A 25,041-nucleotide genomic window follows, 5' to 3' on the forward strand; every position below is an offset into this window, starting at 1 on the left:
GAAGCCGAAGGCCCATGGTGCTGCCAGGACAGTTGCAATGCGATCACGACTTTTCTGTCCTGAGGTTGACACTGACAATTAGCACAGTTGTGCTCAAAAGTTAAGACAAAGTTCCCAAAGTGTGACAAACTTTTCTGAGCCAACACATTCATTCTTATGCTAACAACACAGCAACGCCTCAAAAGTAGTCAGTAGTTGCTCGTTTGCATGGGCAAGACAACCGATTGAAAATATCATTTTCATTGTCAGAACAACATTTCTTCATCTCAACATTGCATACCCAACATTTTGCATGTGTATGTGTGTACGTGTGCTCTTAGCATGCTGCAACCTCCATGGCAACTCATGTCTGCGTTGTCCCTAGACGAGACCTCCTCTTGGTTGCCAAGCAAAGAGCAGCTTGCAAAAGAAAATAGAAGGAAAAAAAAAGAAAGGAATAGATTAAAGCCGTTACTTAACCTCCCTCTGAATGTTTGCAATAATGAGCATCTAATTATTTTAATGGAAGGCTACTTGGTGCCACATGCCACTATGAGGAGCTCTCGTCTTGTATGTGATTAATAAAGCTCCATTTTGCTATAATGGCCACTGTGTAGCATTGATTGGACCTGTAATGGCCGAGAGGGAGACGGCGGCTGAGCCGTCTGCAATTGCCGCACTATGACTATGTCGCCTGTGTCTCTTGAAAGGGGGAAAGGCAGGACGTTTTGCAAACGTTGGCATGTTTAGAGGTCTGGGGCATTTACTGGGTTAAACTGGGAGGTGAGGCAGGAGAGAAGAATATTGCTGATACACCAGTGATCTGTCATTTCTTACTTTTTTGGGTCCATTCGAAATATGTTAGAGTTTTCAAATATTAGTCCTACTCGTCGTATTTACATAATAAGAGGAGGAGTCTTCATTTAAAGTCTAATCTTCACTATATTATCCTTGCCTCTATAGCCTACCGAATGGCGCTTCAAGGCAATACAATGCTTAAGAATGAGCACATCTCCTCTGATATATACACATATATATATGTATATATATATATATACATATATATATACATATACAGACAGATAGACAGATAGATAGATATACAGCTGCAGGGAAAATAAAAAGACACATATTGAACAGTTTCATCCAGGACTCTCCCACCAGTGTCCCGCCCACATCCATGGTTCCTTGGGGGTTAATCACCACATGGCCATTGATGGAACTCTGGTCACTGCACACTGATAGCACTGACAAGGTCAGCCTCAGCATCTTTAATTACGAGTGGCATCTCTGCAGATTGACTCTCCGTGTTGGCTGCGTGTAAACAGATGGTGAGTGGGACTCTGTTTTTGACTGTGGAGTTCTTCCGCAGCCTAAACAGGAACCATAGATGGCCTTTGATGAGCAAGACACAATGTGTCTGTGATTTTTATTAATGAGTCTATTAATCTTTCCTCCAAGCAGATCAGAAGGCTGTTTGAGACGTACAGTGACGGCCCGTGATGGAGACACACGGCACTGTGGGATGAAAACCTTCGGCGCGGGAGTATATTGTGCATTCTGCTTTAACCTGCAACTACCAGTAACTGCCAGCCACCGTCTGGGAAGAACATGAAACGTAGACTCACAGTTCATGGAATACTTTTCAGGAGGGGTTAAAGAGCACTTCCATGAAAAGCCCTCGCAAACATTTCCATTTTTACCAGCGATTTTGGACCCTCAAACTTTTAATATGGTTGAAAGATTTTTTTTCAGCAGGTACACACATCAACTGGATGAAGACTAACACATTGTTTTTGAACGTTGGATCTGAAAGACAAGCTAATTATCAAGAGTAAAGTACGGATACTCAATAGATCGCCACAAAAAAAAAAAACAGCACATTTAGCCCTCTGTTTAGGGCCTCCTGGGAAAAAGGCATAACAGTGATGGTTTGTTGTAACTTTTACCTTTAAATAGTAACAAACAATGAGGTGGCTGCAGAAAAACTTGCAATACCTGGCACTCGATGTAACCTGTCAACATGAACAGTGTCCTTTGTGACATCACAGAGGGCTGCTTAACACTCATCTAACAGATGGATTTCTCTCAATCCTGGGGAGTTCACTGCTAGAAAAATACTGCTAAAGTGAATTTTACATAATATGGGCCCTTAAATATGTGCTTCAAATAATTTGAATGGCACAACCTTTTTAAGGAAACATGAGTTCTTTGCTTTGGTCTTGGTGTATCAGAGGTCCAATCTCTCGCCCAGTAACCCCCTGTGGAGGACAAATTCAAACTAATCACCAGCAGCCTCTAGCTCCACTTCATTTAAAGCCAGACATGAGGGAGTGGAACCAGACTTGGGACGCGCCACTGTACTGGGAACTTCATTTCAGCCTGTGATTATTTGAAGAAACAACATCAGGGTCTGCTCCACAAACACCCAACACGGTTTCCTCTCCTAATTCTGCCTGCAGTCCGACAGAAATGGACAGAAAGTCACTTCGGGCGAAAGAAGACAAATGTTTTTTTGGGACAAGAGGGAAGAATGGAAGAGGTTGTGCAACGTTTTTTGTTTTGTTTTGTTTTGTTTAGGGTGGGGGCATTTCTTTGTATTTTTTTATTTTACATAAATTGACACAGCCTCATTTTGCACCGTCTTGGGACTGGACAAAGCATAAATGTTTTGTTTTTTTTCGTAACCGAACAAGCAAACGGCACCAGAAGTAAAAAATAAAATAAAATAAATCTAAAATCTTGGTACAACCTGAAAATGGACTCATCCTTATTTGCATATATGGGTCAGGCGCTCCCACGGTTGGGAGGGTGGGAGACTGTGTGGTCTCGGAGGGCTAAGCCGGTCTTTTGAAGCGCTGCAGTACAAGGTTGGTTTGGTGGATGAGCGGGGAGCTGCGTGTTGTGATTTGTGTCTGCAAAAGTGCTGAATCGTTTAGAAGACTAACGCTATCAAAGAAATCCCGCCACTCCAGAGATCTTCTTCCTGTCCTAACAGGCATATATCATTAAAGCCCAAATAAGCGTATTAGATTTTTGTTTGAAGCCCTCTTTTTCCCTATGTAAAATAAACGGTGTCAGCGTATTCTTGCGTGCTGTTGATTGTAAGCATGACTGGAATACTGATTCATTCAGTGCGCTGGTATGAAACTGCCCTCTTGCACAACCAAAGAAATTCAGCCAAAGGTTTTGGTCACATTTTAAAAGCAATTGTTTTTCAATGTAATTTAAATAGACGCTATCTTTTTCTTTTTCTTTTTTTTGGAAACGGCTGAATACAGTGTAGATGTCACCCATTATAATTAAATATGCCGCCCCCTCTCATGGTAGGGGATCCATAATCTGGTCGAAACCAACGTATGAAAAAAAAACTGTTTCATATAAGGATTGAGATAAGCTGATGGGAGGCCTGGATGGAGTGTCGTACACCTTGCAAGGTCCTCACACCTGCTCCTCATGTTGAGGGGATTGGACAGGTTTTGTGCCGGCACCAAATATCTGTTATGAAATAATACACAATTCAATATCCAGACTTAAACCTACACACATTACAAATCCAGTCCAGGTTTAGGTTTTGTGAGCCCTCGATAGCCGGAACAGGCCCGTTGGTCCCCCATCCTTCAATAATAACTTTAATTATTAAAGAAAAAAAAATGATTCAGGTGAGAAACTCCCTTCAATTTTGAACAGCTGTGTTTTACTCGACAATGTTTGCCTGGTAATATTGACCAAAAGTCAACTGTATTATCTGGGCCAATTGCTCAAAGCACACGCCATACTGATGCATCCCTCTAATGTTTCCCCTCCCTCCGGGGTTGCTTTTTTTCCCTCAGACCCTGTAGTATGCAATCAGCTTGGGTGAAATCACAGCAATGATTCTGCCATTTTGATTGCATTAAAAACACATCATTGGAAAGTTAAGAGCAATGTGGCATTAAGAATTTTGCTCTGTTGTGGCTTGTCCTGCTTTAAAAAAAAATGTAATGTTCTATCTATCTATATATTGGGCCTCGAGTGCGGAGACATTTATTAAATGTTTAATCAAGTAATCACAAGCTAACCGGAGGAAAGCTGGGGACATGATATCCCTTCTAAACACCGAATCTCCGCACGGTTTACCTCCAATCAATTAATCAGAATATGAATCATCCTTATCAGAATCAGAATCAGACTACTTCTTTGATCCCTAGGGGAAATTGCTCACGTTACAGCACCCGGTTCAAGTAAGAAGTCAATCTCACTGAATGACAACATAAAGCTACTGTCATTAAAAAAAATTAAATAAAAAGTGTATACACACACAAGTGCAATGCTAGACAGTGCAAGGCAAAGTCAGTGCTGGCTGAAGTGATGCTTTGTTAAATTTTACCTTATACCAAATTTAAATATGTGCTATTCGCCGGTGAGAACAGGTTCTGACGGTTGTATCTGATTTACACTTTTGTATATTTTTAGCCTTCCTATAAATATGCATATATACAAAAAACAGCCCCTTTTAAGTGCCATCTGCCATGACGAGAGCGTTGAGATCTCAGCAGACGACTCACTCACAGGGTTCATTTTTGGTTTTTGCTGACATCTGCTGGTGGTGAAGAAAATTTCTTATATTTTGACGCACGTCTTGTGACGCACAGTTTAAGGAGAGGTTCATATGATAACATCTTAACACCGGATATGTATTTAAAATTATAAAGAAAAAAGTTTGTTTTTTGTGGTTTTCAGTTTGTTTTTGCTGCTGGAGTGGAAGGCAGTTGGTTGGAGATGGATGTTCTCCGATGGCCGTTTTCTAGCTTCGTGGGGGCCCTATAGGCAAGATGCTGTTTGGGGACCTCTAGTTTGTCAAACTGTGATGAAGAGATTCCTATCCCTTTAGATGGCCTACTAAGATGCCACAATCTATTACACTTCATGAGCAAAACAGGCTACAGGTAAAATTAAAAATCTTAAATTGAGCCACTCAGGCAAGTTAAACTGATTTAAAAACAAAAACAAAAAAAAAAACACTATAATACAAGGAAAATAATTCTCTATATGTCAATAAATGGAACAGATTGTGTATTTATAAAAAAAACAGTTTACCTTAAATAAGAAAATCCAGCAAATCAACAAATGCAACAATAAAAACAAACCAAGACTTAAAATAATGTCTCACATTTATCAGCATAACACCTCATAACACACATTGTTCACCTGGACAGAAGGAGGTTCAGAGGAAAAGTGATGGTCCTGGAGCGTCCTGGTCAGGATGTTCGGAAGATACCTCTGGCTCAATGTCTGGAGCTCCAAAATATTTCAGAATTGCTCCTGAAAAGACAAAGCTCATTAGATCATCAAGCAAAATAGATCATGAGTGCATATTCCTATTTTATTATTACAGTGATGTTGCAGTAATACAGAAAAATTTAAATTAATTTGTTTACATATTAAACATTGTGATTGCAGTGTCCCTTTAAAGCTTTTACCCAATTACAAAATTGTCACTTTTAAGAGTTTTTTTTGTTTGTTTTTTTTTTTGCGCAGTAGTTTACGGCAGCGTATTGCATTCACTTAGCAAATAAAAAAATATCTCTTTTTCAGTGTAATAATTTCTGTTTTTCGTGCAAATTTTTTTCTGCCCTGTTTTTCGCGCAAACATTTTCCGCCCTATTTTCCCGAGTTTAGAGAGCATCGGAAACAATCGCATCCATTCTTTCATTGAGAGCTAGATACAATGGAAGCAAACATGGCCAGCTTGTTCAGTTCAATCAATTCTTTTGACATGGGTCTAAGACACTGGGAAATAGTCCTGTCTTTAAGTGACATAGATGGCATTACAATCAGCTTATCAACTTTACGTAGGCATCTGAGGACTTTGCGGTTGTTTCGAAGGAAAGCCCATTCAGATATTCTCCACATCGCAATGTTTCTCCGGGATCAATTTGATAAATATGGCATGCTCCATGGATACAAAATTATGCATTTGAAGTGCATTCAGACTGGCTCGCCGCCCTGCTACATCACTAAAAAAAAAACAAAAAAAAACAACGAGTGACTTGATATAGTCCGCAAACAGGAAGTTGATTCTTATTCGCTGTCATGTAAAACTCGCCGTGGTTTTGCGCTTTACTGCCCCCAGTCGTTAAAAACTGAAATGACGCATGTTGCATTTGCATAGGTTCGGCAGGGGGGTGATGCGATCACAAATGGCACGCTCGAGACGCATGTTAATGGCTAACTGTGTGACAGTGGGGTAATAATGCGCCCCCCCCCCCAAAAAAAAAAAAAAAACAGCCACAGCTTATTATTACAGTTTGAAAGTGCAAATATCTGTTTGTCTCATTGACCACAAGTGCAGCAGTCAGGAAAACACGACATATCAAGATTTGTTTATCAAAGACCTTTTCAATGCAGCATGCAGGCAACCACAATGAGTGAGTGAGTTTTGAGTTACGTAGCAACAAGTGGAGCTGAGCCACGGCCGAAGCAATGAGCCACCCACTGCAGCTATTATTTTAATTACACAATGTTGGAGTTAAATAAACTTGTCACTTCCTTGGATTCTTCACTTCACTTCACTTCACTTCACTTCACTGTTGTGCAGTTCTGTTATTTGTCCTTGAGCTGCTGCAGAGAGCCACATTCTTGGTGGGTTTTTTTGTCACCAACAAGGTCTTTTTGTTCAAGGGGAGGCAATACAGACACCCTTCTATTGGTCTGTGTGAAAAAAGTGTGTAGGTTGTGAAATTAAAAAAGAGCACCTACTCAAGTGTGACAATGTTGAAACATCATGTGCTTCTCCCACTTTAACTTTTTCACTGCTGTCAGCAGACTCAACTTCCTCTTCAACACATTCTACCCACAGCCAATGCTGTAGGGAGGCTGTGAGGCAACACATTTTCTAAAATGTTTTTAATTTGTGTTGATGTGGGTAAATGCAATTTAAAATTGGTCATAAATGCGTGAAAAATAGATGCGGAACTCCACAAATAATTATAGTGTTTACCCGACTAAGGATTGGAGATTAGTGAGCTGCATAAACCGAGGTGGCAGTTATAATTGGAGTCTCTTATTTTATCGGTTTGCATCAAACTGCATAGAATTGCACCATGTCTTTCCATCTAGAAAATTACCCTTATTCATGCTTATTATGCAGTTACTTCTCTTGTGGTTTCCTCTTGTTCTCTTCCTCAGTTTTTTTGGCATGTGTGTTTTTCCTCTTTAACTAGCTTAAACACAGTGGTCTGTCAACAAATGTCATCTACGGAAGAGACATAGTTTGGCTTCAACCATCCTGCAATGTATAGGTCATAGTTTCACAGCTTTTTTTCAGTTTCTTGGGTTTACTCTACCTACTCACATCCGGCTATGCCTTGTGGACCCTGTGAACCGGCACTGTGCAGGCGCCACTCTGTCTTCTCACTGACTTGGCTTTGTCACAATCGAAACCGCGAACAGCCTTGAGTTTGTGCAGTAGCAGACACCACGCAGATGATGTGATGTGAGCCTTCGCGCGCTCCATCACAGAACAAACAAGGGCACAAAAACAGGAAGCTGCACGGTATCCTTTGTCAAGCGCTTCTAGCAGCAGTCCACAAACAACACACGCGCCCACGAGTGCCAGTCGGCACTTAAACATGCGCTGGCTCTTGGCACTCACTTGTTTTCGATGCGCTCCCCATTATTGGTCTGCCTGTGACCCACAAATGGAGTTGGGTGCACCATCTTGACGGATGTCTCATTTTCTGAATTGCACCGGGGGGAGAGGAGTTGGTGCCTCCTCGCAGTCTTCTCTCTGCAGCAGGATTTCTGCAACAGGCTTTTAAATGCAGTTGTTTGTCTTCCTGCATCACGACACATCTCCGCCTAAGTCGGCGTCTGCATGTATCAGCGTCAGCAAATAGCTATCTGCCGGCGTCACATATTAAGTTTTTCTTCGTTCATTTTTTCCCTCCAGGTCAATGTCTTTCCTTTTTCCTCCTGAGGATCCCAGGGAGAGACGGTGAGACGGAAATGACATTGTTTGATGTTTCTGTCCTTGTTCATGTTTGAGATGAGTCAGGCCACCTTAAACTCACAATCCATTCGTATTCAAGCCCTTAATCTAATATCCTGCTACCAAACCGCGTGTTCGTTTAATGAAGAAAAGAAGACAAGGAAAATCTTATGAAGTTTTAGTGAAAAGAAGAACAAGACATTTTTTACAGAGATCTGATGGAGAGATCTCTGGAGTCGAGTCCTGGCCGTCGCCAGAGTCAGACTGACTCCTTTCTCCCAAGAAAGTCCTTAAATGCAAAGGCAAACAATCTGACTCCTAATTTGAATGTCTTCTGAAGTGTCGTCCTTTGATTGGCTGTCCATTCTTCTCCCTTCAGTTGCTGGGTGTTACTGTCATTGTTTGTGAATCAGGAAGCAAGTCCTTGTTTGGCCGTGAGCCAAATGGTCCATCCTCCCTTCCAGTGTGACCTGTTTTTTTGCAATTTTGCGGCAAGACGAGCTCAGGTCACAAGTTCCCATCCCAGTGACTGGATGGGTCGCAAACTTTATGAGGGTCGCAAAGGCAGTTCCTTCAGCTGACCACTCTCTGGTCACCCCAGGTCACTGTTTATGAAACTTAATGAGTAACACAGACCAAGGTGTTTACATGCACGTGAGTTCTCCGATCATAATCGGACTAAGGCAATAATTCGAATTTCTCTAGTGCCATGTAAACGCACTGACTGTCTTTGGTCACAAGGTTTTCAACACCCCCAAGACACTGATCATGATCATCAAATATACACCAAAGTACTACATAGAGCATAGCAACATTCAATACATTTATACATTCAACTCAATGTAATAATTCCAACATATAAATGTAATGTTACAAATACAATAGCAGAATATAATATGATGCATGATGTCAAATGTCTGATTCGAACAGCGGAAAAGTGTGTGTGTGTGTGTGTGTGTGTGTGTGTATGTGTGTGTGTGTGTGTGTGTGTGTGTGTGTGTGCGTGTGTGTGAGAAGAGAGTCCACTGTGGGGTATTTACAATGAAGCACACTTGGGGCCTGGGAAACGTTTCTCATGTTTGTCTCTATGAGTTTTCCACTGCACCTTGCACAATGCTGTGCCACCTACATGCTGCAACCTTATGAGATTTCCATATTAACTACGCAAACATCAGCTTCCATCCATGAACATATACAAAACCTCTGTCTACTTTCATCCAACTGACGCTGCTTCTATTACCATTCAGTTTGAAAGGGCTGTGTGGCCCTTGAGAAAAGAATGGAAGCTGGATGGAAGCTTCTTACGTCTCTGAGAGATCAATTCACTGTAAACTGGAGTTAAGCAGGGCTGGGCAAAGATTTGGTTGCCCAGCAGGTTTGTCCATTTAAATTTGAGGTGGGGGGAACAGAGGAACTCAATGTACTTGGCTAATGTGAAAATGGTCAACACTCAAACGCTGTGTGTTACTGCCGGCGTGAAGTGTTGCAATGGGTTCCACATCCTGTTCCTTGTTGTCAACGTGACCTTTAAAGTGTTACTCTGAGTGAAAGATAAACTTTCCCCAGAATCAGACGATTGAAGGCCATCACCTCAGTTTTTTGTTTTAGTCATCTCCTCATATAATGTGACTTTCTCCCCTCCTGGAGACACACACTCGGCTCACTATCAGCCGCTGCGTTGGGCATTTGGAGTGACACGGATACGAACTGCCACTTTGCTGCCATGCCGAGGCATTTAAAGTGTGAACACTAATCCTAGTCTTTTTTTTTCTCTCACTCCCTCTTTAATCCTATTTATTTGGAAGCATTTGCTTACATTTCATGCTAAATGAAAATCTCGCCATAGCCTTTGCCGACCTTAAATTAATCTATCAAATATTATCACCTCAGCAGTAAAGGTTTCATATTTTTGGCTTTCATATTTAGACCTACCAGGGTACCTTTGGAAGATTACAGGCTTTCGTTCACAGGTACGCTATCATGTGAAACATGAAACAAATGAAGTGATGATAAGCCACAACACCGTTTAAATACAGATAATGAATATCTGTTACCTGCTGATAGCAGCATATTATCAATAATGATGATAATAATCATCATTATGATAATGATTATGATGATGATGATGAAAAATGTTCTTATAATCTTACAATCACTTTTTAATGCAACATGTGCACGTTTAAGAGCATCCCCTCCAACACACAGGATTTGTTGTCTTAATTACAGCTAAAAAGGTCACTGCAGCTTGCACACAGCAAGGACCATTTGTGACACCACCGCCCCACTGTTTGTAGTTGTTGCACCATATATACTTGTCTGTGTTGCAGGACCTCAGCAATGATGGCATGATGATTCAGGACACCTGACCATTGGACTCAAATACTCAAATACCAGCCCCCTTTGTCAGCGTCCCTTGGCTGTGCCTTCACCAGCGACTTGGAGCAAATCAGACAATCTGATGATGACGCGGCAGCAAAGCACACTCACGTACGCAGCGGCCATACAGAGTGCAGCATGATAAACTGCGAATTCCTGCCTCGCATGGTCAATAAATGTGGACAGGTGCAGGGCCAACAATGTTTAAAATTATTTTTTAAAGACAAATCATTTAGGTCAGTGTGTGTGTGATGAATTGCTTATTTTAAGTGATTATATTTTAATATTATACCTGATGATCCTGATCTTCTCGTTAAATGCTATTAATAGATCCAAACATGACATTTTTTCCTTGCTAAAAAAAAAACAAAAACAAAATGGCAGATGTTCCTAAAGACAACTGTGTAGGATTTCTTTTCCTTTTAGTCTTCCCAAACATTGGTTAAGTTGCACTTAAAGGGCTTTACATTTATCTCTTCAGATTATTAAAGTCCAGATATGGGTACATTTTGTCAATACAAGGATTTCTGCCTGTGCTGAAAAAAAGGATTTCTCCCTGTAAACTCTGGACAGAAAGGGTCAAACCATTGTCACAGACTGTTGTGCACCGTAAGCTATTGTTAGTGCAAAGAGTTTTAAAATGAGACGAAGTTTCAGGTCGTTATTGTGTTACGGCATTGACCCAAGTTGAGAAGTGCCTTATCGTGCTTTTGGCGTTATTTCACAGGAGCAAGGCGGTGGAAATTTTTTTTTTAATTCATTTTCTGGCCTTCACGACCTTCGTGCAAGCATCATTAAAATGTGTGCTGCATTTTACTGTGTCATTCTCCTTTGTGCTCCAGCATACGCATATAAACTGTTGCAGCAGCAAGATGGCATGGGGGTATTATTGTAGCAAAACTATTTGCAAAAACGTATCTGAAATTTGTGTGTGCATATTTAAAATCGGTGTGTGTAATAAAGATATGTGTGTGTGTGTGTGTGTGTGTGTGTGTGTGTGTGTGTGTGTGTGTGTGTGTGTGTGTGTGTGTGTGTACTCACATCTAAATGTCTGTCACCCCTCAAACTCCGGCGGAAGCCCTCAATTCGTTGTCTTTACACACGTGACTTTTGCTACACTTCTGCCGTGGCAGATCCGCAAGCGCGTACAGCGATTTAGTTGTCTGTGACTTCCTTCGCCCTGAGCGCAGGCTCACAGGCTCAATGCTGCATTTCCCAAAATGGTACAGTGAAATAATTTGAAAATCACCCCAGAGGTAGTTGGGGTCAGGTACAGCAAGAATCTGGGGGGTTTGTGGAAAACATTTTGATTTTTTTTTTTTTTTTTTTTTTTCAATAATAAAAAAAAAAAAAAAAAAAAAAAAATCGAAAAGGTTTTCAAGTCAGGACACTGCCATCTGGTGGTACTAATTGGTTGCAGCACATTTCCACCTGGCTACATTCTGTAAACGACCACAAATAGCATTCCACCCATCCGAGCAACAGACTGTTTGCACCACTTCGCTCAGGGAGACGAAGAGAACCATTAAAACTACCACCGCAACTTCTTCCCAGAGCGGTAAAAGCCATCTCCCCACCCACTGCCACACATGCAGAATGGCCACCCTCCTGACACTTACCCAACCCTTCCCTAACCTCAACAAACTGTGTCCTGCACTCTGCATCACCTCTGGGACAGTGATTCATCAGCATATTAAAACATTTTCTGTCATTGCACACACGCGTTAAATGTTTTTTGTTTTTTGTTTTTAATGTTTTTTTGTTGCTGTTTTTTGATTGTCCTGAGAGTCTTTGTTCGGAGTATTTTATTCTCAGTTATTTTAGCCGAGAACTATCTCAAAAGAAAAAAATTGTTATGTGCACATATGACAAATAAACAATCTTGAATCTTGATCTTGAATATTTTTACAGAAGACAACTAAAATAAAATCACCTGGTTCAAATTCATGTTTCAAAGACGAGGGCCATTAATGAGTCCTATTAGTATTCATTTTATAACTTGTTTGGTGTAGCTTGTGGTTTTTTCAATAACCTTTTTTTTGTCCCTATTTCTCAGAGTGCCTTTGATGGTCAATTACCGCTTTGTCACAATAAGTTTAAAAAAAAAGAAAAGAAGAAAGATATAGACATTTCAAGCCAAGGTCCTAAGCTTCCATTTAGTGTAGGAATGACTATTTAAATATGTTTAGATGATGAGCAATTCACGCAAGAGTAAAAAAAAAAAAAAAAAACAACAACAACAACAGCAACGTGACAACCAGCCCCAGTTTCAACCTACTCCGGTTACGTTGCTTTCAAATCTGAACATGGATCCCTTTACAGCAGACTGGATGGGAAATGGATGTGTGTCACTTTATACGCCCTTACACCTTTTTTTTTTCTTCTTCTTCTTCTTTTTTTTTTAAATTGAAACAACGCACTCCTTCCTGGTCTCAGCGCACATACAAAGGGGACCCTCCCATGGAGCACTTCTCATGACTTCATAAGAACTTCATAGGACGAAGTAAAAAAGTAAAAACCTGCCGTAGCAAAAAAGAAGAAAAAAAATAAGCAGGGAAGAAAGAAAGAAAGAAAGAAAGAAGAAAAAACGGCGCTCTCGTTCTCGCGCTCGCTCTCGCGCTCGCCAGTCAACCCCGCAAGCATCGCGACGCCCCTCGATCCGCCACAGCCGTACCACGGAACCCTAGGACCGCATCAGGTTGTTTTGAAGCTCTTCCTGTCTCACATAGCTGTACTATATACATATGTATTTGCCCCTTACTGAACTGACGCGACGTCTCCTGGATGAGTGTGATTAAGGGGCCGCGCGGGGGGGCGTGGAGGGGGGGAATCTCCGTTAGGACAGGAAACGCTACGGTATTGGCTGGAAAATAATCTTTCACCGTTTTGCAGCTGACTATTTCTCTGCGTGTGTTCGAACTGATAGCGTCAGTGGGAGTTAGCCTTCGGGCCCAAATGTATGCGTTGTTGTTTATTTGTTTGTTTGGGGTTTTTTTGTTTTTCTAAATGTTTTTTTGTTTTTTACATACCTTATCATTTCTCTTTCATTTCTTTGTACTTATTTTCTTCTTCTGTCAATCGAGCAATCAATCCAGTGGCGGAACTTGAACAATTCACAGAGGTAGGTCATGTAAGACTCATATAAGGGTGGCAATAATTGTGAAATGTTTACATGGCTGTTTTTGTTATTCTAAATGTTAATGTAGTTGTTTTGTATTTCAATCTGTCTGTCTGACATCTTCACCAATGTTAATCTTGAATTATATTAATGTTGCTGTATATTATATTAAGAAAGCCATATCAGCGTCCTCCTACTGTCCCGGGGTTAGGGTTACATTACATTTCTTCTTTGAGTGTCTTGTTTTCCAAAGAACAAAATCCAAGTGAGAAATATATGCTAGGAGCCTTCACTTGGAATTTATAATTTTTATTGCACTTGGTCAAATATCCTTATGGGATGTCCCTCAGTTCAGATGTCTCGAAATTAGTTTTTATCATCGGTGGAACAGTGAATTTAGGTTCTGCTTCTCTTTTCTCTTTTGTTTCACATGTGGGGAACTTTGCACGGAGGCATTTGATATGGCATATAGCACTCAGGCAGAAAACACTTCCTTTTGAAAAATGTGGCAGTTTATCTGAGTGTGTGTTTGTGTGTGTGTGTGTGTTACAAAGTAATCTTAAATTTCAGTTTGGCTCCATGCCTTTAAAGTACATCCAATATTATAAATGTCTTGCTTTTGATTCTGTTAAAGAAAAAAAAATATGGTTTTCAGAGGCAAGGGAAATATTAGCTGAGTCACCCTGGAAGAGCAATAGGCTGTGTGTTGAGTGAATTGAAATTATCTACGGATCTAATAATGATAATAATCCGCGCTCCCCGGGACATAGCTCGCACACGCTTTGAACGTGCGCGTACAAAGCCGTGACGTCACTCTCAGAATGTAGACTTTTGTGGGGATTTTCTAGCCTTTAGAAACTATTCAGAGGGACAAAAAGTCTATGAATAGAAATATACAATAAAAAAAAGGTTCTATTATAAAGCATGGGTTTGGTAGGAGGTGTCCTACCAGCCATTTTACAGACTTTTATTTTTGTATTGCGGTCAATGGGGAAAATGCCTCTTGGTCCCATGGAATTTTTTTGTTGCAGTACCTTGAGTGGCCACTGGGAAAAATCGGCCCGCCGCCATATTGCCAGACCGGTATCCAGTTCTTATAATACATCCACGCGCTTCGTCCGTCAAGCTCGTCGCACTCCTCTCACTACCTGCTTTGCTTTGCTTCGTGCCGCTCGCAAGTCACGTGACCGGAACTCACGTCAATCAAATCGCAGTCTTTGCGGTTAGAAAATCTTGTTTTGTCCTATCGCGATATTATCGCAAATGCGATTTATCATTCGGCCCTGGTCAAATGGTACGATTGAGGAACTGTCTTGTCAGTCTGCCAAGAGGAAACGAGGAAAATTTCTAATTGTGAGAGCAAATCATTACCCCTGCTTTAGGGATGATTCAAAATTATTCTCTGTCTCTGACTTGCATAACGCCGTGAAACAACTTGCAATGTAATATAAATTCTCTCAAATTTTCGCGAATCATTTTATTCGTATGTGTCTGTATTTGAATAGGCTGTGTTATTTTTTGCTTTATTCTGTGGTCACATGGCTTTCGTGGATGTATCAATCAATCAATCAATCAATCAATTAGTAGTATAATATAAAGATTTTGAGTTACCCTGCTGCTCAAGGAAACTTTTGTGCTGCAATATGTTTGCCTTGTGTCTCCAATTAACTCTGCAGAGGCTTTACTCACCACAGGAAACAAGTTGAGTTGCTGTCATTTGTGTTTTTAAGACAATGTGATACTGTAATGCATGATGCAGGATACTGTCGTGGCAGAAATGAAGTCTTCCCTGAACAACCAATGTCTGACTTGCTGGTCTTTATTTGACAGTCTCAAAGGCAACCACTCTCACAGAGCATTCTGTAGAAATGGGAGCCCAAGAACAGATGCATCCTTTTGTACAGTTTTTTTGGTGGTGTCCTATCTGAACATCTGTCCCTTGTTTGTTTTTGCCTATAAAAAAGACATGGTCAAGCAGAATCAGGTATGTGGAGTCAAAGCAATGAAACGGGCATGGACATGCCAGGTATGCAAGAGAAGCAACTCAAGATCCAACTTGAGGGCACTTTAAGGACTGAGGAGCAGTGCAAACAGAATAAACATTACCTTGGGACTTGTGCATGATAATTATGAACCAGAGGTCGTGTTAACCGGATATTTTACGTTATTGACGGAAAAATCTAAAGGATGTTGGTCATTTTGACAGGTTGCAATTCACACCCCTGACCACTTGGTGGTAATGGGCAGTGTCACCTTCTGACCAGGCCCCTGAGTCCAAGATTGAAAATGAGAATCGATACTGAATTGAACGTAAGAATCGCAATTTTTAATTCATATCGATTTTCTTTTCCCACACCACTGTAAATCACATGATCAGTTTGACAAATCAGAATGCTTCCGGAGAACGTCACCTACAGACACGTCAGGACACGCTGAGACATAGCATGCGCAACGTTGTGACGTCACGCTGGGAATAAAACTTATTCATTTTAAATATTTGCCAAAAAAAATAAATCTGCGCCTTCATTTTTTTTTGCACTCCCTGACTAACTGAATCCTCATTCTGGCCCAGGTTTGGACTCTACTTCCTCTGTGGCTGGATGGACAGGGGCAAATTGAGCATCAGGAGGAGCTTCACTGTCTTCTGCATCATCTCATGCACCGTCTTCCTACTGACTCTGAGAATAGACAACTCAACAAAGACCATCCCCAAGCCCCATGGCCGGCCACTGCCACGCCCCTCCTCGGTCACAAACTTGACCATCACCCCTCTGAAACACACAAAGCACTTTTTGGTGTCTGCCTTCATGGACCGCAGGTCCCCCAGCTTTGACCTACGCATCATCGGCATATTTAAGACAGACTCAATCGAGTCCCTTTCCTGTCTCTTCTGGTGCAAAGGCCAAGTTACAACCAGCAATTCTACCAACATTTTAGTGCACCCGGACACCTTTGGGTTCCCCTACGTGACTACAGACGTCATGTGTCCGATACCCAAGAACTGCCAGGCAACATACGTCACACTTGTGACTAAGGGGAACAGCATGGAAGGTGACAAACACACATGGCTCCCCATACAAAATATCGAAACCGGGGCAAACAAAGGGAAAATGTTGAAGCTTAACTTCACCGTGTGCATCTCCACTATGTTTGACAACTACAACAACGTGCTTCAGTTCGCGCAGTCCCTGGAGATGTACAGGTAAGCACTGTGACAAACGATTTCTTAAATTCAAACCTTGCAATACTGGAGCAACGGAGACACCTGACCAGCCAATAGTAGTAACACGGCAACAGTGTGAAATAGCTGCAACGCAATCCAGGCTACACGACGACCAAGATGCTTCTGCCTGATTAATATTTTATCAAGCCTCACACTGAATGTCTCTGCGTATCAGAGAGGGGAGCAGAGTGGACTTGTGGCCTCTGAGCCTTAATCGTCACAGACACAACTCCATCGGTGAAAAGTCTGATGAAGGAAAGGTTTTCAGATCTTTATTTGTCATTGAGAATGCAAGTGGAGCAGCTTTACATTAATGATGATAATTATGATGATTTTTATTATTTTTTAAAAAGAAGACAAAAACATGGGGAAGAACCCACACCTAGCAGTGTGGTCAGAAACCCAAGATTGGCATTAAGGGTTCACTGTTAAGGTCGAATTAATGTCAATTCTTGTGCCCTGCATGATAACACAAAGGGTTAATTTGCATAGTTGTAGTTTTCTCATTTCAGTTTAGTTTACTGACAGTATGTTTGTGAATTTAATGACACCGTGGATTTGTTTTGCATCAGTCCTTTTGTGAACAGTTAAAAAGTGGCCTGGTTTGATGTATGTCTTTGAGGCCGTTTTTTGTGTGGTTAGCAGTAGCGTGAGGCAGCCTGCTAATCTGTACTTTGAGGTTAAGAAAACCAAACAGCTGATACAGGCCTTAACAATTCTTACACACGCCCTTGAATGAACTTTTAAATGCATTCCAGATTGTTGACGGACGTGTTGTTGCATGCCACCTGCATCCCATGAAATTAGACCAATTCTTTTTGATTCTTTTTTTTTTTTTTTTTCATTTTCACCGAGGGTCACATCAGCATTATACTCATGCATTTGCATCCATTTCAAAATGCTTATCTATATTTCAAGTTAGTTTCACTAACACATTGCATTAACCTTGTTCAAAAGTTTCTTTGAACTTGACAGACATTGCATATGCATGGCATGGTAGTTCGACCTACTTTCTTTTTATCTTTGTTTTATTAGGGATCCAAACGATTGATAATCGTGTGGAAAATTACATTCGTGCATGTTCATCACTTAAGTTCATTGAGTCAAGTCAAGTCAAGTCAAACAAACGGCAAAGCTGCACCAATGTGCTTCACAATAAAAGTGCAAAGAGTGCATACGCACTCACACATTAACAGCCACAACAAGCCCAGGGCTCTCTGGCCAAAGTGCATACATTTCCTTTTTCTTCATAATTTGACTTAATAAAATAATAAAATAATAATAATAAAAGTTAAAAATATTCACGTGATGCTCATATGCAAAATTGTCTTTGGTAATTTGGATGGTTCAAACTAGAGACTCCTATTTCTCGGTTTATTTTGACACTGTGCAGAGCGATTGTGCCAATTACATGCACAGAAATTTGCAACAAACCTTTAACCAGAACAGACCTTTCTGAAGTCACAACTTCTTCGAGGGGTTTCCTCAGGGTGCAAAATTCTCAAATACAAGTTGTTGTAAATTTTGGACATTATTAGGACAGAGAAAAAGGATTTGTTTTGTCTTATCTTATTGATCTATTTATGTGGACCAGTTCTGCTTTGCTTGGCACCATTGATGAGCTTTTCCTCTGCTTTGCCCCAGATTGCTCGGTGTGGACAGGGTGGTGGTCTACAACAATTCTTGCGGCCCAGAACTGGACCGCCTGCTGCGGGTTTACAGCGAGGAGGGCTTCGTGGAGATGGTTCCTTGGCTCATCCAAGAGCACCTGGTTCCGTCGCACGGCTGGCAGCACTCTGCCAGCGGCGGGGACGTGCACTACTTCGGTCAGCAGGCCACCCTCAACGAGTGCATTTACAGGTCCATGGCGCGCTCTCGCTACGTGCTGTTGAACGACATCGACGAGATCATAATGCCGTACCAGCACGACGACCTCATGTCTCTGATGAACACGCTCCAAAAGCAGCACCCAAACGTAGGATATTTTTCCGCTTTGCTCCAGGGCTGGGCTGTGGTGGAAATGGTCATTTCTACTATTTTTTTTATTATTACTTCCTAACACCAAGCATGAAGTGAATTACCTTTTGTGTGGCTTTAACAGAATTTGGTTTTAGTGGTTCACCACGCATTGCGTTTTCCATTTCCAGTTAATAATCATCTTTGATAATCGTGATCCAACTGCCATTTACATCATCTGTGTTATGGTTTCTATACTGTCGTTGTCCAGCCCTGGCTCATTGACACTGAGACCACCGGTATCAGCGTTTATTGGCCAATTTCGATCATCTCTTTGTATCGTCCTTGTGTTACAGGTCGGGGTGTTCATGATTGAGAACCATATATTCCCAAAGAATCAATATGACCCCAGCAAGAAGTTCCACCTGTCTCGATGGAATGACGTGCCTGGAGTTAATATCCTGGAGCACATCTACAAGGAGACACCGGACAGACATACTTACCACCCATACAAGCTGATTGTGCAACCAAAGTAGGTGGAAAGGTGAAGGTTATAGTAGAGTAGTAGTTTTTGAGGTAATAAATCAAGCTAGCCTGCTTGACTGAACCCCATAATAATAATTAAAAAAAAGACATTTCAATATTTTGGGTATAATCTCAGACCTTCATAATACAAGTAAGAACTTCACTTACGCTCTTCTGCTCTTTGTGCGTCACAGGATGGTGGAGCAAACCTCGATTCATGAAGTGTTGAAGAACTTTGGGGAACGTTACAAGGTTGCGCCGGAGGTCTGCCGGATCATTCATGTACGCACGAGACTGCAGAAGGATCAGCTGGAGCTCGACGTAGACAAGCGACTGTGGGACTTCAGTGAAAAACTGATTCTCAATGTGGACAAGAGGCTCAAGCGCGCTGGACTGCTGGGCTGAATGGAGCGGAGCTGATGAATGACGCGGACGATCTGGCGGAAACCGATGTTGATCAGGTGAATTTTCAAGCCGATGAATGTGCAGGTTCACTCACGGGGGCCAGTAAGTTGCTTAAATCCACCATTTTGTTCGGTCATAGTCCATTTTTCTACAGCGTTGTCATATTTTGTCCAGCTTGTCCCCCTACTGGCCATATCTTGGAATGAATGCCTTGTTTGTGTTTTAAAGTTTTCTCTTCAGAAGTGGTTTGGGAGCAATGGGCTATCTGCTGAAAAAGTCTTATTTGCATTGATATCGTGCGGAACCAAAGCACCTCCAGTCGAAAGTCTATTTGTAATACTTCAGTAGCATTTGTTGCATGATCGAGTGTCAATGCGATTGTTGACCAAACTCCAACGACCTGTTGGGGTTTGACTTATTATTGGTTGGGATGAACTCAGACATATTTCAATATCTTTGGTCCTCGAAAAAGTGTAGATGAATTTTGTTCCATTTGCGTGAGTCTATCTCTTAAAAATAGATGCAACACTGGTATGGCCACTAAACCGAGTTGGAAACAAGGTTCAGCATTCTCACAAGAGTGCTTAAAGGGATATTACCAAACTGTGGCTCAAGTTGGGGATGTTATATTATACTTGATTATTGGTTGATTGTTGCTCATGAAATGCTGCTATAGATTTAAACATGACTGATGTTTGATGTCAAAAAGAGTCTTTTTTTTTTCCCCGTAAAACGTTGACTAAATTACACTTTTTTTTTTTTTTTTCCCTTGTCCGGTCCGGCCATAATGACAAGCAGAAGTGTCTCTGAATGTCTATGATGGCTGACAGATTTTATTCTCAGAGGTAGATCTTGAGAGTGTGAGCCACGTGGGTGGTTTCAGGAGCTACCTCTTCAGTGGTTTTATTATAATGTTCTTGGTGACATTCTGGCCATGACCGGACTGAGGGGGATAGATAGGGAGGTGAGTAGAGAGGGGAAATGAGTGTGTGTGTGTGTGTGTGTGTGGGGGGGGGGGGGGGGGCGGGGAGGGGAGGGGATGATGAGATGATGAGAGGGATAGAGAGAGAGGAGTAGAGGAGGCAACTGGCAACAATATACAATTGTGTTAAAAGAGAACAAAACAGATCGTAAATATGCATAGCTAATTGTCAGATAGTGCATATATACCCATACAAACATACATGCGAGTTCATTCAGTGATGTTAATAATAATAGCGATGATAATAATAGCAACGTTAATAGTAATAATAATAATAATAATAGTAATAATAATAATAATAATAATAATAATAATAATAATAATAATGTTGATAGTAATAATAACGATGATAATAATCTACTCATGGATCAATAAGACAATAAGCTATGCAATAGTGTACAACAGTGTACCCGCGCTTGTGAATATTTGTGTGTGTGTGTGCGTGTGTGCGGGTGTGTGTGTATATTTGCATGTGTGTATACTTGTGTGTATGTGCATGTTTGCATCTGTGTATACGTGTGTGTGTGTGTGTGTGTGTGTGTGTGTGTGTGTGTGTGTGTGTGTGTGTATGGATGTGGTAGTGTGTGTATGGATGTGGTGGTGTGTGTACCTGAATGTGGGGGTGGGTGTGTTTAAGTACGACTAAATTACACTTAAAGGGCTTTGAAGTCCAGCACTATGTAATTTTTGTCAGGGATTTCTGCTTGCTTACTGGAAGAAGAATAAAGGACTACGTCCTGTGAACACTATACAGAAAGGGCTGTTAAGCGTCAGTTGTCATTGTGTTACAGCGTACTGAGTTCCTTGGCTGTATTTCTCAGAATGGTCCTCAAAGAACCCGTGGCTTCACCAAAACGATTTCACACACTGCTTCCGTTACTCTAACTGCAGTCACCTTTAATTACAATAAAGGATTACTCCATTTTTAGCTGCAATGTTACCCCCAGAATAATGTTTTTTTTCTTAATTGTTCCTAAAAAAAAAAAAAAAAACATAAGAAATGAAATTGGACTGTCTGTGATTGTTTCAAACTGTGTTCTTTAAACAAGAAGGCAGCATGATCTGTGGCCCACTGGTTGGCTATTGTTTTTTTTGTATGTTTGTTTGTTTTAATGTGTATTTTGTGTTATTTTCTGAAAATATTATTGTTCTTTGTCCTAAGTCACCACTACTTGAGTGGACCTAAAGGCTGTGTTTTTATAAGTTAGCTGTCTCTGTTAAAAAAAACAACAAAAAATAATTTTTACGGGTGTGCTCTGCCTTTTCCACAAGTGCTCTTCAAAATAAAATTGGTGATGGGCATCATTAAGGAGTGTAACAAGAAAAGATTTTCATCTTTTATTCACCTCTTGGGGAACTCATTGAAGTCTTTAGAAAGAAAGATAAACATTGGTTCTGTGTTTGCTTTTTTTTAATAAAACCAATCTAATTTAAAAAAAAAACACACATTTTGCAGTGGGTTTATTTCCAATGCAACACGACAAAACTGCAATTAAGGTATTACCCTGGGTAACGCAACAACAGTGCCCTGACTGTGTTTTCTTTGGATGTTGTGTGTGATTTCAGACCAAGGGGGCCCCTGCCTCACATTCCTGTCCCAAGACCGGGTAGTTCTAAATGGACAGAAATAAAGTCATTTATAGCTCATTGTATTGTGGCACGTCCAGTCAGTCAGCCCTCTTAATTTACTACATTTACCACAATCACATAGTTAGGTACTTACTTCTCAAAACTCATTCCTCCCGGCCACTTCACTCTTCAACTTGAGTTCAAGCAAATTGCTGGCTTGTCTGCAAATGTGTCTTGCATAAGTGTGCCATGAAGAGGCCATTCAGTTCAGTTATTGTTTTTCTTTTTTTCTTTTTTTCTTTTTTCAAACATGATTTAGTTATCTCCCGGATCAGAATGACCTCATCGTCTTCAGTGGGCACACTCTGAACAGTCATTTGCAGGAAGACAAAGCAAGTGTGCAACAAACAAAAAAACAACAACAAAAAAAAAAACGGCTGTCACGGCTGAGGCTTTTAAAAGACCTGAGCTTACATTTCCTTCTTAGATGCACAGAAACTACAGGGCTTTTTGTGCAATTTGCAATATTTTTTGTGTTGTGTTGAGCTGCACAGACCTTACGGAACAAGTGCTTCTCTAACTCAGCCTGAAGGTATTTGGGCTCCCTTCCCCCTCCCCGACCTGCTCCATCCGTGGCTCCGCCTTGAAACTGCACCGCTCCCCTGCGATAGGTCAGCCACTCACTGGTCGAAGTGAATGCAAGCGGGGAAGGCAGTTGCTCCCTCTTACGCACGTTTAAAATAATGATTTAAAAAAAAAAGATGAGATGATGTTTCAATGATGGTGTGTGATTTGCTCGCCTTGTCACGTAGGAAGTCGAACAAAATCTGCACGACTCGTTCCAGCCAAGTTGTCATTTTTCATATTTGGCATGCCAGTGACACGAACATACACGCTTAAAAGCTCAAAATAGGGCCCCTTTAAAATTGCCTGTTGTAGCTGCTTGTATTTTTTTTTTTTTTAATTTTTTAGGTCTGTCTGTGCAGTCAGTGTCCCACAGTCAGCAGGAAGTGTCTTTCTCCCCCCCCTTTTTTTTTTTTTCGTAACTTAGGGACTTCATGTTTTCCACTCACACTTTACCCTAGATTTGCCATGTCTCTGAAAAACATAAATTCAGCTGACAGCCGTTGTTACCAGGAAATGACTACTGTCCTGGGAAGTACCGAGGATCCTCCCACTGATATGAATTTGCCTGCTCACATGACTGTGCCAAAAACAACCTTTCTGTCCGCATTGTAGGCAGATAAACTCTGCACACGGCTCACTGTCAGAAATACTGTTTGCAGGAAAGCACATTACTGGACATTATTACGTTCCTCAGTTTAGGTAGGAAGCAGATTAAGAATGTCGTGCTTTGTAAGTGGTTTGCTTCTAACTAGAAATGAATGTTATTGGAAACAACCTGTGCCATTTGTTAAGAGCCTTTATACGAGGAAACAGAAGTAACATGCAGTAAATTTAAATTAAGCAGTCTGTGCTGATGGGGCTACCCTCCTCGGGGGAAGCAGATGGGTCAACATAACATTGAGTTACTCCCTTATTGCTAATTTGATATTAGACACATTTCCATGAAGGGTCTGTAAACAGCCACATTTATTCTGTGACAGTGACGTGTCTTTCTCTATGCATTGGATCAATGCCTATACGTCTGTGGTGTTTGCGCTGTATCTTTGGAGTTGTTCACATCTGGCCAAAAAACCTCCTTCGACTTGATTCTATATAATCAAGTCGGTGTAGGCGAGGATTCCTTCATCATCATCTACACATCACTGCCGTTGCCTGACAATCCAACACAATGTATTTAACGTTGAAAGACTAGTTGGAATCTCGGTTTTTATTAGGTAATTCTTGAGTCAAGTTTGACACCTATAAGAGGTTCTGCCTTATAAGAAGCTCGCTGGAAAATCTGTTTTCTTTACTTAAGCCGCGTTGAGACTGCTAGTCAAAATCCGATTTCTAGCCCATCCAGATTAAAACCGGATGGCCCTTTTGTAGTCTGAACAGTCACAAATCACATGAAATCCGATTTTTGCAAAACGGATTGAAACCACCTTCGGGAGGTAGTTTCATTGCATTCAGACAGACAGAAGAAGTAGAAAACGGCAGTCCCTGGACAGAGGACGACACTCCATTCAAGCAGAGCTCCTGGGCATGTATCGCAACAAATCCCTTTGGTTTATGCCGCTGTTGCAATTATATGACGCCACACACTACACGCGCTTAGCAATAGCAAACTTTCAGATGGGTCAATAATGTGGCCAAGTCTGAACAGAGCCAGATCCCATTTGGACACTTGCTAAAAACAGTGTGGACAGTCAGCCCGGATTTAAGAAGGAATCTGATTTGACTCAGATTTGCCTGCAGTCTGAACGCAGCCAATGCAAAGACAGAATAAAGGAATTTCATTGACAAACCAGACATCACACCACACACACACACAAAAAAGGGTGTCGCTTGGAAACTATTTATTGAACATTTGCCACCAGTTAAATACAGAACGTTCAATTCTTCCTTTCCATGTCTGCCAAAACAGCAGGGACTGACTCCACTTCATTACACTTGAGAGGAGGGAATGTTAAAAGACTTGATAAGGCGCACACATGTGCTGGAAGTCATTTTGGCTTTCTGTCGTCTGTTAATAAAAGAGAAATGCAATCTGCGTCTGCCTCCTGAACGTCCCTCACTCTGCTTCGCCTCATCATAACAATGTCACGGGAAGAAAGAAAACAAACAAAAAAGGAATAAAAGAGACAGGAGCCGAGAAAATTAAACCAGCACGAGATGTGTTGCTGTGTTTTTGGGGAGGAAAAAAAAGAAGCTAAAAGCAAAGTGATCGACATGAATATATTAGGAAAAAAAATGGCAATTAGTCTTTAATAAACACCTTTCCTTTACCTACTCCCAACAAGACCAGGGTTATAAATTAAAACTGTCCA

The 25,041-nt window shown here is 41.2% G+C and overlaps 2 protein-coding genes and 1 long non-coding RNA gene across 6 annotated transcripts in view; 1 reads left to right on the forward strand and 2 right to left on the reverse strand.

Moving 5' to 3' along the window:
* The window catches only part of LOC142883152 (uncharacterized), a 51,843-nt gene extending 35,821 nt beyond the window's left edge, over positions 1–16,022 (reverse strand). Inside the window, exons 1-4 of one of the 3 annotated variants that reach the window (XR_012926000.1) lie at positions 14,411–15,874; positions 11,369–14,324; positions 7,616–8,421; positions 5,170–5,283 (exon numbers count right to left, since the gene is read on the reverse strand). This is a non-coding gene — a long non-coding RNA (uncharacterized LOC142883152). Of the gene's footprint in view, positions 1–5,169; positions 5,284–7,615; positions 8,422–11,291; positions 14,325–14,410 lie in introns of those variants that run through there. The other 2 variants (XR_012925999.1, XR_012925998.1) reach the window with 2 other exon arrangements.
* Positions 12,894–20,296, forward strand: LOC142883145 (uncharacterized). 2 transcript variants are annotated; one of them, XM_076017805.1, is made up of 5 exons: positions 12,894–13,025; positions 16,018–16,647; positions 18,313–18,643; positions 18,981–19,156; positions 19,344–20,296. In XM_076017805.1, the coding sequence occupies exons 2-5, from the start codon at positions 16,046–16,048 to the stop codon at positions 19,552–19,554; spliced, it is 1,320 nt and encodes a 439-aa protein (XP_075873920.1). In that variant the 5' UTR covers positions 12,894–13,025; positions 16,018–16,045; the 3' UTR covers positions 19,555–20,296. The 2 variants fall into 2 exon arrangements, with proteins under 2 accessions (XP_075873920.1, XP_075873919.1); XM_076017804.1 differs by lacking the exon at positions 12,894–13,025 and adding an exon at positions 13,316–13,448.
* A 4,257-nt stretch (positions 20,297–24,553) lies between these two features.
* LOC142883148 (programmed cell death protein 10) overlaps positions 24,554–25,041 on the reverse strand; it is a 9,572-nt gene continuing 9,084 nt past the window's right edge. Inside the window, exon 7 of the mRNA XM_076017811.1 lies at positions 24,554–25,041. This exon is cut by the window's right edge and continues 362 nt beyond it. The gene's annotated coding sequence lies outside the window, so the exon portion shown is untranslated.

The sequence above is a fragment of the Nelusetta ayraudi genome, unplaced genomic scaffold (genome assembly GCF_046127955.1).
Source record: "Nelusetta ayraudi isolate G7.1 ecotype Tasmania unplaced genomic scaffold, CSIRO-AGI_Nayr_v1 ptg000007l, whole genome shotgun sequence".
Lineage (NCBI taxonomy): Eukaryota > Metazoa > Chordata > Actinopteri > Tetraodontiformes > Monacanthidae > Nelusetta > Nelusetta ayraudi.

Excerpts from the sequence above, each read along its gene's own strand:
- LOC142883145 (XM_076017805.1), top strand. The coding sequence starts at position 16,046 with ATGGACAGGGGCAAATTGAGCATCAGGAGGAGCTTCACTGTCTTCTGC. Across the intron at positions 16,648-18,312 it reads CAGTCCCTGGAGATGTACAG|ATTGCTCGGTGTGGACAGGG; the intron begins GTAAGCACTGTG and ends GCTTTGCCCCAG. Across the intron at positions 18,644-18,980 it reads TCCAAAAGCAGCACCCAAAC|GTCGGGGTGTTCATGATTGA; the intron begins GTAGGATATTTT and ends CTTGTGTTACAG.